At 38.5% G+C, this 15576-nt stretch overlaps 1 protein-coding gene across 1 annotated transcript; it reads right to left on the reverse strand.

Moving 5' to 3' along the window:
• Positions 1-12911: 12911 nt before the first annotated feature.
• On the reverse strand, positions 12912-15576 carry LOC102720759 (leucine-rich repeat extensin-like protein 3). Its single transcript, XM_015842808.2, has 2 exons — positions 15344-15576; positions 12912-14084 (listed from the first exon to the last, which is right to left on the reverse strand). Exons 1-2 carry the CDS (start codon positions 15561-15563, stop codon positions 13183-13185), a joined length of 1122 nt encoding a protein of 373 aa, XP_015698294.2. The 5' UTR covers positions 15564-15576; the 3' UTR covers positions 12912-13182.

The following is a 15576-nucleotide window of genomic DNA, read 5'->3' on the forward strand; positions in this document are numbered from 1 at the left end:
CTGTGCAATTAGGTTTTTTGTTTATCTATATTTAATGCTTTATTTAGGTGTCTAAAAATTCGATATGATGTTTTTAGAAAAGAAATTTAGAAACTAAACCAGGCCTAAATGAAGAAAAGCAATGGAACGTTGAGGATATACAACAAATCATCTCTTGCATTGGAATTGACTCTTATAATTTTTCAGATCATGATGCAGTTATCATTTCTTAATCAAACTTAAAGACAGTAATGGTTTAAAATATATTTTATGAAACAAATACTAATAGAAGCCAAATGAAAAACTTTACGACCAAAGGAGCAGTTGGCTGGCCCTGGCTAGCACAGTAGTAGTACTATCAGAAGATTGCATTGGACGGGAGGTGGGACCCACCCACCCGTGACTGGGCGCGCAGCTGCCTGCACTTCACTGCGGATTGCGAAGAAGCCAGAGGCGTAAAAACGTACAGTGCCAGAGCGTTTGCCTCCGCTGCTACAGTGGTACCGTTTCTTGCATCGCCTTTGCTACGCTGCCTCTCGGCTTCGTCGTCTTGTCTGGCGACGACTGGCGAGTGGCCGGCCTACGTGCGCTGCTGCTTCTTTTTCTGCATGCGCCGGCCGGCCCGGCGTGATCTGTGTGTCGCCTATACCATGATTCGGTGTACGGTGTACCAGCTCACTCTTTTCGACTTCTGTTAAATTCGAACTAGTTATAAATTGCCCTGTGTTAATTGCTACTAGTACATAGGTTGAACAAACTACGTATAGTTATTTAAACATTCTGATGCAATTTGGTCCTGTAATTTGAAATACACATTTGCTATGTAGATTTATACAAGTATTCCATCAATTTCATATTATAAGCCTTCTGGGCATTGATAAGTGCATATAAATTTATAGATTTATACATACATTAGCACTCATATGGACTTATACAAGTGTAAAAAGTCTTACATTAGAGAAATGATGAAGTAACAATTACAGAATAAGAATGCTTAGTTGCATATTGTAAAATACTATAAGTTTTACCTCATAAATACAATAATATAAAGTGCAAAATACTAATTAATCGGTTCCATATTTGAGATCTCCTTACACCCTCTTATGTGCTAATAGAAATGCCAAGCTTTCCAACCTAAAGTGGCAGGTTAGAAAGTTCTCGAGTGTTGTGGAAAAAAGAAACTACCATAGTAATGTAAAAATAGTAATACAAAGGCAATCTCATTGCGCTAAGGGCTATTCAGTTTGCATGAATCGTAACCCATAGGAATAGGAAAAGTGAAAGAATATGAATGTATGTCAACATCAATTCATTAAAAAATTTTCAAGAGATTTGAGTGGATGTAATTTTTTCTACAATTGGTATGAAAGGAAAATTTCCTTTATTTTTCCTATACTTCATTGCTACAATCTAAATGACTTTCAAAGAAATTCAATTCTTAGGGCCTCTTCGTTTCAAAGGATTTTTACAGAAAAACTGGAGGAATTGAACTATTTTCTCTAAAATTTCTGTAAAATTCCTGTGAAACGAAGAGGTCTTTAATAATTGGACCTTTTGGTTTTCCTTCGAAACGAATAGGCCCTAAGGATTCCTTTGGATTGGAGGGAATTTAGAGAAATTTTAAAGGATTCAAAACATCGTAACTTTTTTTTTTCTATGTATGTTGTTTGGAACAAACAATTTGGGCAAACCAAATTTCTAAGGATCGCTACCCTCTGGACCAATTCCATAGGAATTTTTACGCGCAATTTCACACCTTATACTATTTTTCCTTTGAGAGGTCCAATGCATGTTCTATCTTTCTCTCTTCACTCTCCTAATCCCATAAAATACGTAATACAAATACCTCTGACGAGAACTAGATAATTTGGATCGGAGGAAATTCAGAGAAAAAACGTAAAAGTTTGGAGGATTTTAGTCATATGGAAAAAATTTCTATAAGAGCCATTTAAACAAAGGATTGCATCATACCCTTTCCTCTGAAATTCCTATAAATTAGCCAATCCCATAGATATTTTAAAGAAAAATAAACATAAGGTATGACCTCATGTTTCTTCTATTCATGACTATAAATTCCTATGTTTTTTCTTTGTATGAATCAAACAATGGTTTTAAACTTTTCATTGTTTTCAAGTCCTACAGGAATCTAGCGTACATGGTATTCCTTTCCATAGGAACTTTTACTAGGAACTCAGTACCTCGATTTGCTTTTCCTTTGAGAAGTCTAATGCACGTCTCTCTTTGTCTCTCTTCTCTCTTAGTCCCATCAAATTCATATGGTTATATTCCCATAAACAATCTAAACATAACATGTTTTGAATTCTTTTGTTTCAAATTCCTGGTAGACATACATCACATTTCAATCAAATCTTTTTTGTTCATGCATTTTCCAAATCACGTGTTTGAAAGGAGACCTAAAGGCCTATTCAACTTCTAGGATTTCCAAATCATATGAGTAGGAAAGGTAAAGGATTAAGACGTCGTGTTCACTCCAATACGTAGGAATTTTCCCAAGAACTCTCCTCTCATCCTAAGAATCCTATGAAACAAGATCATAAGAATACTATTCTTAATAATTAAGTCGAGTGAATTCTTATGAACAAATGGAGCATATTGAAAAAAAACCTATAAGGTTTCAATTGCTAGATCCATGGGAAACCCTTTTAGGTCCCTGCTAGGGTTGGCAACGGCGTGGGTCGAGGCTGGGTTGGTCGACAACGACCCTAACCCTAGTGGGTCCTTGTGGGGACAGCGTGCGATGGCAGCTGCCAGCGCGAGGGCAGGGTTGGGGCATGGGCGGGGATAGGCACTGGCAACGACAGTCGACATGTGCATGCGATGACGACCGGTGAGGACATGCACGTGACGGATGGCAAGGCCATGAGGGAGGGTGTGGCGGCTGGTGAGGGAAGGCGTGTGGCGGACATCAGTCGGTCAACAGGTCATTGTAGAGGCTATAGCAGGCTTAGGAGGGGAGAAGGGTAGTCATCGACGACGGCGGCATGAGGGGAGGAGGCTATCGGAAGAGGTGACAGAGTTTGGGGGTAGTTGGGCTTTATATATTTATGAAGTTGCTAGCAGGTCAATTAGGCTTTAAAACAGAAAAATGAAGAAGCTGGGTTAATGGGCTTTTTGTGTCCCCGTGAGGGTGAAGGCTGCTCATCCCCAACTCCATCGGGGTGGGTCCCCAGCAGATCCCTGGCCCCGACCGTGATTTTGCCAACTTGTAGGATCAAGATGTCGACTAGAGGAGGGTGAATAGGCGATTAAAAATTAAATCACCTCTAATCAAAACTAACCTATGTTGCTAGGCTTGGTGGAGAGCAAGACTACACAAGCAACTAAGTTATGTTTTGCAATCCTAGGGTGATAGTGGCTCAAATATATTACTAGGAAAGTAAAACACACTTCCTAAGTCTAGTTTTGCAATCCTAGGGTGAAATGATCACAAGTATATCTCTAGGAATGTAAATTGCACAAATATAAATGTGGCAAGCAAGAGAGACAATGAGACAAGCAATTTTTCACCGGGGTTTGGAAACTCGCCGGTTTCCTACTCCCCGTTGAGGCGTGCCCAACTCCAGAACTCAACAACAAAGCCATCGCACGCCTCCTTCGTCAAGGGGTGGGTAAGGCGGGAGCCGGCCCAAGGAGAGGACTACCCAAGCCTCGATCACTAGGGTTGTTCTTCCTCCACTCCGGAGATGGCGAACACCGAGCCACTCACAAACCGGCGCCGGGCCTCTTCCACAACTTCTTGGAGAGATCACTGGGAAACTCCTCCACAAGCCATCTAGGAGGCGGCAACCTCCAAGAGTAATAAGCGATGACCCGATGTGGAGATGATCAAGTGCCACACTAGCTCTACAATGAAGCAATGCACTTGACTCTTGGCTAGAACTCCCTCGAACACACTAAATGGATGAACCCTAAGCTCAAATGAGTGTGAGAGATGCAAGGGGTGTGAGCAATTGAAATGGCAGCCAAGAGAGCTTCCTTGCTGCTGGTGGGGGTATTTATACGTCCACCACAAAATTCTAGCCGTTGGGGTCGAAATGCCCCAATTCTGTGTACTTCCGGTCTGACCGGAGGTATGTGGCCGGTCAGACCGTGCTACTATGCAACGGCTAGAAAACTAGCCGTTGGAGCTCTGACAGGTGCTGTCAGGGGCCTGGCCGGTCAGACCGGTGTTGAGTGGTTGGTCAGACCGACCTCAGCTCGGTCAGACCACCATCAGCTCGATCTGACTGACTGCGGCTCCGTCGGCTCTGTATCGGTCACCCCGAGGGGCAAAAAATCGGCCTCCAGGGGGCCGGTCAGACTGCCGGTTGAACCACGGTTAGACCGGCCTTACTGGCCAGTTAGACCGCCCCTAGGTGGCCGGTCAGACCGGTCTTAGGCCTACGGTCAGACCGCCGACAACTCCCGGTCTGACCGACCTTGGTCAGGCCGACTTCAATTTATTTTGCATGATTAACAATATGTTTCAAGTGTTTATGCAAATGACCTAATGTAGCAACTAAAATCATCTCTTTGCTAGGTCATTACCCCTCTTGATAGTACAGCAAAGCTAAGGATGAACTAGGAAAAATTTGATCGCCTCTTCACCTCGATTAAATTTAAAACTTAAACGCTACTTTTACCGACTCCTTCCAATTTGCTTTGCGCCATCAAATTTAATCCATCAATAATCATACATGGGCACACATGAGTGAATCTAAACTGAAACACATATCTCAAGTGTAATGGTTAGTTCATAATTAGTGTTTGTCATTAATTACCAAAATTAACAACGGGGGCCTAGCTGCTTCACAAGTCTAGTCCATGCTTGAAGCCTCCAAAGATTTTTGGAACATTTGAATTTTGTGATATTTAGGGATGAAATGAACGAATTGACTACTACAAAATAAAGACGGTGACAAAATTTTCTCTATAATTTTTTTACACAAAAGCATGTGTGCGAAAATTCCTAAATCTACATAGGAAAAAGAACGAGTCATAAATGGAATTAGGTTTTAATTTAGGCACCCAAACACTATCACTATTATATTTTTGCTTCTACTTATTTTTATAAGCAAAGTTGAATTTCTAACCTTAAATTTGAAGTTGACTTTGGGGTTTTCCATCGTAGTTTATTTTTCAATAAATTTTTATTTATAATTTTTTATTTACAGATATGCCATTTGACATTTTTTCTAAAAAGCCAAACAATAACCCTCTGCCTCTCCGGTTCTCGTCCCCACCAATGGCAGGATGAATGGCAATCTATCACTTATCCTACTTAGGCCGTGTTCGCCGGTGGTGGATGGTAAAGTTAACTTATCTGATATGGAAAAACGTAGTAATAAATTAGTATATGATTAATTAATTATTAATTATAAAAATATAAAATAGATTAATATGCTTTTTTAAAACAACTTTTCTATAGAAAAGTTTTATAAAAAATATACCGTTTAACTGTTTGGGATGTGTGCGCGTGAAAAATAATAAGGCTCAGTGAACTAGTTGGCTCTGCCAAACGCGGCCCTAGGCTGAGTTCTTCTTCCCTTCCTATAAACCAACTGCTCCGTCCCAAAAAAGATAATTTCTGGGTTTTGTATGTTCAACGTTTAACCACCATCTTATTTGAAAATTTATTAAAAAATTAGAAAAAAATAGTCGTATGTAAAGTACTATTTATGTTTTATCATGGGGTAACAATAAAAATACTAATTATAAAAATTTTTCAAATAAGATGAAGAGTCAAAAATTCTATCTAAAAACCTAGAAATTGTCTTTTTTTTGGACGGAGGTTATATGTTCTCTCATTTTCTGCACGCATATTTTTCAAACAGCTAAATAGTGTGTTATTTTGCAAAAGTTTTCTATAGAAAAGTTTTTTTAAAAATCATATCAAATTATTTGTTATGTTTTTATAACCACTAATTAATTAATCATATACTAATCATCTACTATGTTTTCCGCTCCGTAACTAAACCTGACAACGGACGTGGCCTAATTTGATTAAGTTTTTAAGGTCTTGTTGAATAATGTTGTTACAATATTACATCTATTTGATAGTCTAAAAAGATTGTCCTTTTTGTCTATCGAGTGGGATCCAGTTAGGACATTTTTCTTTTTTACCTCTCTTTTGCTGACTACGACCGCCGTTGCACTTCCTCCTCATCCTAACAGTAAATTATCTCGTTTTTTACGGGCACGCTTACTGAACTGTAAAATAATATATTTTTTATGAAAATTTTTTATATAAAAGTTGTTTTAAAAAAATCATATTAATCTATTTTATACTTTTTATAATTAATAATTAATTAATCATATACTAATCTATTACTAAGTTTTATGCGTCAAATAACTAACACCCATTTTAACTCTTGTCGAACGCGACCTATGGCCCCATCTTTATGCTCATGCTTACAACCAAAATTGATTTTTAAAACATAAATTTGAAGTTGATATTAGAGTTTTTTATCATTGTTTATTTTTCAATGTTTGCTTTTGATAAACAATGATCTTAGAGTAAATTTCACAAAAGTATAGATTTAAGGTCTGTACCACGAAACTACAAAATTAACATAAACTTTTTCACAAAACTATATATTTAAGTTCTGTATTACTAATCTATTGGTTTAATATAATTTTGTTACAAAACTACACCTTTTATAACTTAAAAAAGATAATACTTGATCTCTAAAACTTCGTTGATAATATCACTACAAATACGTAGTTTTATGATATAAGAGTCTATATCTGTAGTTTTATGAGAAATTTGCTATATTAAATCTATAGTTTTGTGATAAATAATCTTAAATATGTAGCCATGTGCTAATCTGGTTAAAGCAACCGTAGATTTATGAAGTTTGCTTATATTTTTATTTTAGGACGTACTAGGAAATAAAATACCATGCCTACAGCGCTAGTATAGGCGAAAAAAGACACGAAGCTGTGTGTTGAAGGTGTTCCGATTTCCTTGTACATGCAGAAAAAGAGGCAGCAATGCCTTCTCTGAAACCATTCAAAAAATAGGGCTTTGTGCAATTATCTCTATAAAAGATGCACAAAATCTCCCTCAGTCACTTCAGTCAGTCGCATCAGCAGACCCAGCAACCGCAGTTTGGCAACCATTGCTCTGCAAGTTATAGGAGTGCTACTCCTAGCAGCATGTCTCTGTTTGTATCCCTTCTCTGAAGCCTGAACAAGTGATCTTCTCAAGATCTTTGCAGTCACACATTCCATTGTTGCAGCAAAGCAAGTGTGCAATTTTGCATTCTGTAAGCTAGTGCATTGATCCGTCTGCGTCCTTCCCGGTTAAACTGAGCACAACTGCACAAGACAGTGTTTCAATTAGGGAATAATACACATTTTATATGGCCGTAAGTACTCTACATCCGTAGATCGTTTTTCAGTTTTTAGATATAATATTTTGACTCTTTATTTTATTTGAAATATTTGATTAATAATTTTATTATTACTAGATGATAAAATATGAATAGTATTTTATGCGTGCTTAACTTTTCAAGTTTTTCACAAAGTTTTTAAATAAAATAAATAATTAAAACATTAGACACATAGATAAAAAAATAATGTTAGTACGAGACCAGTAGAGCCTACTAGTTCTAATACTCCTTGCTTAACCTCGGTTAGTGTGGCAAGCAGAGTCTGGATGACGTTAAGCTGAGAATATGATGATTGGCAATGCGATCGAAGTAGCAGTCGAAGCAACCTTTTTCCCACCGCTGGACAAGAATCTAGTCAGCTCACCTGTCTTTCGTTTGTCAAAAGGTTAATCAACTGTCGTCTCACAATTAGGGAAAGCTAATCTTGTCCACACAAGCACCAGCAATGGTTGCTAAAGCTACACCGAACTTTCTGTCTACTCCTTAAAAATACTCCAAACTGCTATCTAATCTCATCTGTTATGTCCTGAAACTTTTTATCCATGCATGCATGTAAACCTTTTAAAGTTGAACCTAGCCGACCAATATGACATCAGATTATCGTATCACTGTATTCCCTCCGATTGTTGTTACAAGACTTTCTATCTAGTATTATTTAGATTAATATGAGCGTTAATAATTCTAGAAACATGTACAAAATATATAAATTGATATATGAATGCATTTGGGCAAAATCTAAAAGTCTTAGGGTCTGTTAAGTTTTCCTAAGAGCTGCTTCTGCTAGAAGCTGCCCCGAACGATCCACAGCTTCTAAGAATATGTAGTTACAGATTCTGGAAAATGAACTAAGAATCCAGAAATTGGAGAAGCTGGGTTTATGAGCTTTTCCAGATTCTCAGAAGTTAGCTATCAAGTAACTGCTTATCAGGATCCTAGTATAAAACGGGGGACTAGCTGCCGTTTGTTCGCCGGTAGTGGCTGCATCTTTAGAGTGATCATTGCACATCCAACGTATTACTGTATGTTTGCTACTTGCACCGACCAAAATATTTTGCCAAATTGTGACAATATGAATAGTATGATGGCTGCCAATTTCTGGCAATGCTTAAGTAGGGCACTATCGCTGCAAGCCTGAGATTATCTTTTTGAGAAAAAACAGTGATTTGGATTCCTAACAAATAATTTTTATAAGTATCTTTTGGTTCTTAGGAATAAAGCGTAGGAAAATTTTTTAAAAAAACCTTTTTTACAAGTTGCAGAGATAAAACATAAGAAAATTTTCGTCCATTCAAATCTGTTACAGAAATTTTAATGGATTGATATATACATTCATTCATATTTAATATTCCTATAAGCTAAAATTGCACCTCCAAACCAAACAGGTCCGGTGTATCGAGATTAAATGCCTAAAAAACGGGCCAGATCTCGTATAGGTCAAGTCTCTTCCATTAGAAAAATACTAATACTAACTGTCCTGCTGTAATCTGTACTGGTTATTTTCCTCTGCATATTATGGATTTTTCGTCGGCACATTTTAAAATATATGTTCCATATAAAAGTTAAATTTATGGTTTATGCTCTCGAATTACTATCAGTAAAATTTCAGATAATCAAAAAATCCAAAATCTTCATCGTTTCAAATACAGCCGTAATGGCATCTGATTTTGAGGACATGGATATGTACAAGTACACAACGTTTCTCTGAATTTACTGGCCTCTGAATTTTTACCAACATACGCCATACTATGTATTAAGCATTCATCACGGTCCTGCGTTCAAATTTCTACAGGAGCATAAATTTTATATTAAATTATTTGAGAGGCTAAGTTTTCTACTTGAGCTAAGTCCGAGTTAAAAAGAAAAGCTGCATATATCCAACTAGATAGAGACCGGGTAAAATACCCTTCTAAAATATTGTATTAAGCATAAAAGTTTAAGAATACAGTACTAGTTAGTGTATATATATATATATATACATATATATATATATATATCACATCAACATGTTTATCTACGTGACTATTACTTAATAAATTTGTAACCCCATAGAACGTTGGCCCTCCCATAATTCTCCGGTGAATTGACTCCGTCTAAAAGACTTTATTTTTAGATTTCTATGTCCAAAATTTAACCATTCATCATATTTAAACAAATATATAAACCTAAAAATTAATCATGCATAAATTACTATTCATACTTTATCATCTAATATAATAAAAATATTAATCATAATAAAAATTATAAATAAGACGAAGAGGGACACGTTATATAAAAACCGAGAAATAGACACGGAACGAAATAATTATTAGGGAAGAGAGACGTACTGCTCATTGAATAGTCCTATACACAAGCATGAAGTGAAGTTGACGTGAAAGAAACCGCTCTTCTTTCCACGAGAACAAAAGGTGTAGCTAAGCGGTGCACTTAAAAGTCGTCACAAACGAGACATGGATGCGTGCGTCGTTGCATAGATATTGGCATTGCATCATGCACGGCCCGTCTCATCGGCGTCCCAAAATATGCTAATTGCCCGGTCGGCTAGCTAGCTACCTGATCGATCGGTTAGACGAACTGTTTAATTAACACCGGACTTGTGCAGCTTTGGGGGCACATGAACAACCCACACAATATGGCCCTACATCTTTGCTAGCTGTTGTTGACTATGATAACTATGGATTGCTGTTAGTATTAATTATAGTATGTAGTTAGGTCATTAGTCAAGCGATGAACAAATCACGGGGTTCATGGGTGTAATCCCAACTGCTGCATCCACTCTGCCTGCCTGCATCGATGATTTGCTGGTACGTACGTACTAATTAAGCACGTTCACAATGCAGTAATTAATAAAAGATGATTATATAATCAAATAAGTTATCATATGGGATAGAAAATGATAGGTGAAGTGGGTAAATAAAAAAATGATAAAAACATATGTGTGAGACATGATGTTTTACGTAACACCTAAAATATAATGAAAGATGAGTAATATTAAATTTAAATGTGAATCAGTCGTATATTTGTATTATAATAGAAGTGTCTAATATTAACGTCAACATAAAAATCATAAGCAGTCAATACACTGATCAGCGTGACAAAAGAAATGGCATATTGTATTTCCAGCTTAATCAGTGAATACACTGTTTAGAGTACAGGAACTTCATAACCAAAATTAGCAGAACTCTGACCAAATTCATGTGAGAAAATCACTGCAGTTTATAGATGGGCTTAATATATCTCCGGATCAGAATAGGTGGTTTTGCATGCGTAGATGCTTGGGAGAGCACGGAAGAGACAAAATGAAACAACTTCTGGAATTGTGCAATATGGTTAGTTATAGTTCCAGCGGAAGTCTTGCTAGTTGTTCATTCGCATTTGCATTATGTATATTTTAGTACCAATTTACTACTTATATTTGGAATGTAATTTGGACAAAAACTAATTGTATGATCTGTGAAGCGATAGGTGGTCCACTTTGCTACTCTATGTTTGTAATCTCGATAGACTCCGGTGATAGCCACGATGACAACATTCCTATATTGAATGTTAGAATTAGGGGTCAGTGTAAGGATAAATATATATTTATGGATAAAGGTAGGGGTGGTAGGGGTGGGATTTAGAAGGAGGCTGGAGAAGGATAATTTGAATTGAAGGTGGTGTTGTTGGGACATATGATATCGTCTAGAGCGGTGGAAATAAAGGAGTTTGGTGTACATTGGGGGCCATTGGAGATAATTGAAAAGGAAGGGATAAATTATTTATGAAGAGGAGGTTTTTGGTTCATAATAAGAAGTTGTGTAATGGGCACGGTTGTCACTGTCATAATTACAAAGCATTGGTGATTAGTGGAGGGTTCCTTGGCATCGCTGGAGGCACACATGCCGCGTACTCGAGGAGTCAGAGTTAGGATGTGGCACATGCAACATGTGGGAGCAGCGACATTGGTAGAGTGAGACTATATTCTTTTCTTAATTTGTTCTCCGCATTTTTATGGGCTTTTGCCTACACATTTTCGAATTGATAAATGATGCATCTTTCTTAATTAAGTTTCAAGAGAGAAGTTTATTATTTTATATTTCTAAATTCGACTTTTAACTTAATAATAGTTAATTCCATCAATTATAATATAAAAAACTATCACAAAATTTCTTTAAATGTTTACATAGAAACCTTTTTCAAATAAAAGAGTCATATTGTTTAACTGATTAGAAAACATGTGTGAAAAGCCGTGAAAAAAAAAACGAGAGTACATGGTTGGCATCACATGCAATGGTGTTGCACTTGGGTTTCGTCTTGGTGAAGCACAGAGGATGGGCCTTCAATTGGGCTGGCAATATCACTGTTGCATACTTGTACTGCTCCACTGTTGTAAGTAAAGACTGGTGGTGAACTATCACGAGCATCCAGCTGCTTCTTGTGCACGGACTGGACTGGTTTTCGAAAGAAACCACCCAAGCAGATTAAAAAAAAAAACCTTACAGGAACACGATTTGAAACCATGTCGGTCATGCTTAGATTGGTAATTTTTGCATTGCATGTCAGGTTTGCTATTGGTCAGTGAAAGGGCATGTAGCTTAGTAGTTGCAATTACCTGAGTAGCACCCAAAGTCCTGGGTTCAAATCTCCATAGAAGCATGAATTTTAGATTTAGGTATTTGAGAGGCTAAGTCTCTACTTAGACTAAGTTTCCAAAGCTCTCAAAATAAAAATGGCTACATATATCCGAGTTGATATAGAGACCGAATAAAAATACCCTTCTCTAAAAAAAAAAAAGGTTTGCTGTTGGTCCTTGTAGAAAAGGCTGAATTTGTATGTTCGTGCTTAATACAGAAAACCACATTATAACTTGAATCCGATGTTCAAATTCCATATATTTCGAATACATTTACTTAAAGATTTGATGAAATATACTTAGGCGTTGTCCTCAGTGGTTCATGTTATATCGTCAGGTGAATAGTAAGTCGTTAAACATTTTACATGTATGACAAAAACAAATACTAATGTGCTCTAAAGCTTGCAGTTTCGAACACAATATTTTTCCTACAAAACAGCTTCTGACTTCAATTATTTCTCAGTTCGCTCTACATTTTCCCATTTTCTCTGCTATACCTCCAGCTGTAGGGTGAGTAATGACCCGTGAAAACAAATACTAGTTACCATGTCTCTTAGTTTTTCTTTTGACCAGTAATATACCCGTTTGTTGATAATAGAACCATATTAATATTAATGATGAATTGAACATGTTCATAGAAAAACAAACACTTTTTTTTAAAGAAATCAATTGAATTTTTTTTCTGGTTTGTGTGAAAACAGTGGTTTTTGCATAATGTGAGATAGGAACAGGATGACGACTCCGTTTTTAAATAATATATATATATAGAGAATCGAAAAGTGCGTTACACCTGCGGCCTCTGCTTGTGACGGTTATAAGTTTGTTTAGAAAGAATTTATGGGCTTGGTTGTTCAATCAGAGGCATAGCGTAATCCTAAGCCCAACGGGCCAGCAAAAAGTAGAGAAAACACCAATTCTGCAGTCCTGGTTCAGCTTTGCCAACGCATCCATTGGAGGAGTCCTGTGTGAACTAAATTTGTCGCAAAAAGACTGAAAAAAAGCACAAGCCACGATAAATTTGCATTTTTCATAGTTACAAAGAAACCTATAATTTGTTCTTTCAGAACCTAAAATATACAAATATTTGTATATAGAGTGCAAATACCCAAGTGCACTCTTACATCTCAACACTGAACAAATCTTAGTACACAATATCAAATTTTGTTTTTCAGCACAAGCAAAAAAACAAAATGTATTTTCTCATGGCTGCTGTTTGGAAGACGACCAAGTGCTCGGATCTTTGCGAGAGTACATCAACGGCGGAGGCGACGGTGTCGTGGGAGACGGAAATGGCGGGAAGAACGGCGGCAATGGCGGGAACGGCCAAGGGAACGACGGCGGCGGTGGCGGCGGCGGTGGTGGAGGTGGTGATGGGTAGAATGATGGCAGTGGCGGGAAGTGTGGGAATGGCGGGAGAGGGAATGGGAACGCCGGCGGTGGCGGCGGGGGTGGGGACGGCGGCGAGAAGATCGGCGGCAGGTGCGGGAACGGGAACGCCGGCGGCGGTTGCGGCGCTGGCGGTGGCGTCCACGGCCACGGCGGGAGCGGGAACGGGAACGCCGGAGGGGGCGGCGACGGCGGCGTGAGGAACGGGATCGGCGGCAGCGGGAACGGGAACACCGGCGGCGGCGGCGGCGTGAGGAACGGGATGGGCGGGAACCACGGGCGCGGCGTGCAAAACGGGATCGGCGGCCACGGCCACGGCGGGCAGTAGAACAGCGACGTGTTCAGCGCGGCGGGCGGCGTCTCCGGCGCGCCGCCGCACTGGCCGTTCTTGCTGCCTGGGCGGTAGTAGAGGGAGTTGAGGTTGTAGAGGCAGGCGCTGCTGGGCTCCTGGCCGGAGAAGGAGATGTGGCCGACGGTGGTGGTCACCGCCGGCACGTTGCAGAGTGCGGAGGGGTTGTCGAGCACGGCGGCGCGGCAGAACGATTCGGCGGCGGTGGCGGAGGCGGAGGCGGAGGCGGCGCACTCGAAGCCGTCGATCGCCGGGATGTCGAGCTGGTAGGCGCCGAAGGTGTTGGTCACCTTCTCCGCCGTGATCTTGATCTCCTCCTTCGACGCCGACTTCACACTGATCATGCAGTCGATTCTCACCCTCACACCTGATGAACACAACCCAGCGAAAACAGCGTCAGACTTTCTTTTACCTCATACTGGATTTGATTATTACTCGCTCCGTTCTAAAATATAAGTATTTATGTATGTTTATTGGAGTTAATATAAATATCTGTATATCAGGGTACATTTTGAAAACACTCAAACATACTTATAATTTGGAATAGAGACTGCAAATGGTTAGTTCTTGTGAGATTATTAGCGGTAAATGATTAGATGTAAAATAGTATTTGTATTGTTTTCAAGAAACATGTTATAGCATTAATTGACCGCAACATCACTAGCGTTGTAATTTGAGCAAATTTTGCATACTAAGCTCCAAACTTACGACTATTGAGAACACTTTGGTAGTATTATGCTGTAATTCTGGCCAATTTGTTCTATTTATTTTGGTGGGATGTGCAACTAGCATGTCAGAGCACCTGTAGACTGCAAGCTGTGTAACACATGCCTCCTTCGAAATTATTAGTACCTCCAGTTCTTTTTTTAAAAAAATGTGACCAACGCCATTTAGAAGAGAATGAATGAACTAGTACTAACTCCGTCACATAATAACTTTAATTTCTCGATTTATGTGTCCAACGTTTGACCATTCGTCTTATTTGAAAAATTGTAAAAAGCATAAAAAAATTAGTTCCGCATAAATTACTATTCATGTTTTACCATCTAACAATCAAAATATTAATTGTAAAAAAAATTTCAAATAAGACGAAAAGTCAAAACATCGTATCTGAAAAATAAAACTTAATATGATATATATATATATATATATATATATATATATATATATATATATATATATATATATATATATATGGGATATTACCCTATTTAGAAAACTGATAGAAATAAATGACTACTATGCCTTTGTTAAACGAGTGTTTGTTGGGATGTGACAATTAGTAGTAGGGAATGACTTATATTTAAGTACAAGGTTAAACCTTAAAATTCCTTATTTATTTGAACGGATGAAGTAGGTCAAAATACAACATTCTACTAAGAAGCAGAGCTCACAAGTTCCAACTGACAGAGAAAAATGAATTCTGAATGGTAAGAAACAGATTATAACCCCAAACATTTCACATAGGTTTAGAATGAGATTTCTGACAATATAGTCTTCTTGATAATCTTACAGAATTTTCCAGAAAAAAATTTAAACTGCAAACCAATCCTCCAAAATTAATTCCAGAAAAAACATCACCGCTGACTTCAAACTGATGATAGTTGAATTGCTGAGACACAGTACCTGGCAAGAAGTAGCTATGGTTGGAGAAGGAGCTGGAGGAGCAAGCGTCGCAGAACACGGTGCCGGTTACCGTCAAGTTCGCGGCGCCGCCGCCGCCACCGCCACCTTGAGTAGAGCTCTCACATTGCACACCATGGACAAGCAGGAGAAGAGCAACCATTGTCACCTCCAGCAAGGAAAGAACACACAACCTCGGCTTCTTCATTGTGCAGTGCTCCATCTTCAGACAGAGC

Source organism: Oryza brachyantha, chromosome 12, assembly GCF_000231095.2.
Source record: "Oryza brachyantha chromosome 12, ObraRS2, whole genome shotgun sequence".
Taxonomy (NCBI): domain Eukaryota; kingdom Viridiplantae; phylum Streptophyta; class Magnoliopsida; order Poales; family Poaceae; genus Oryza; species Oryza brachyantha.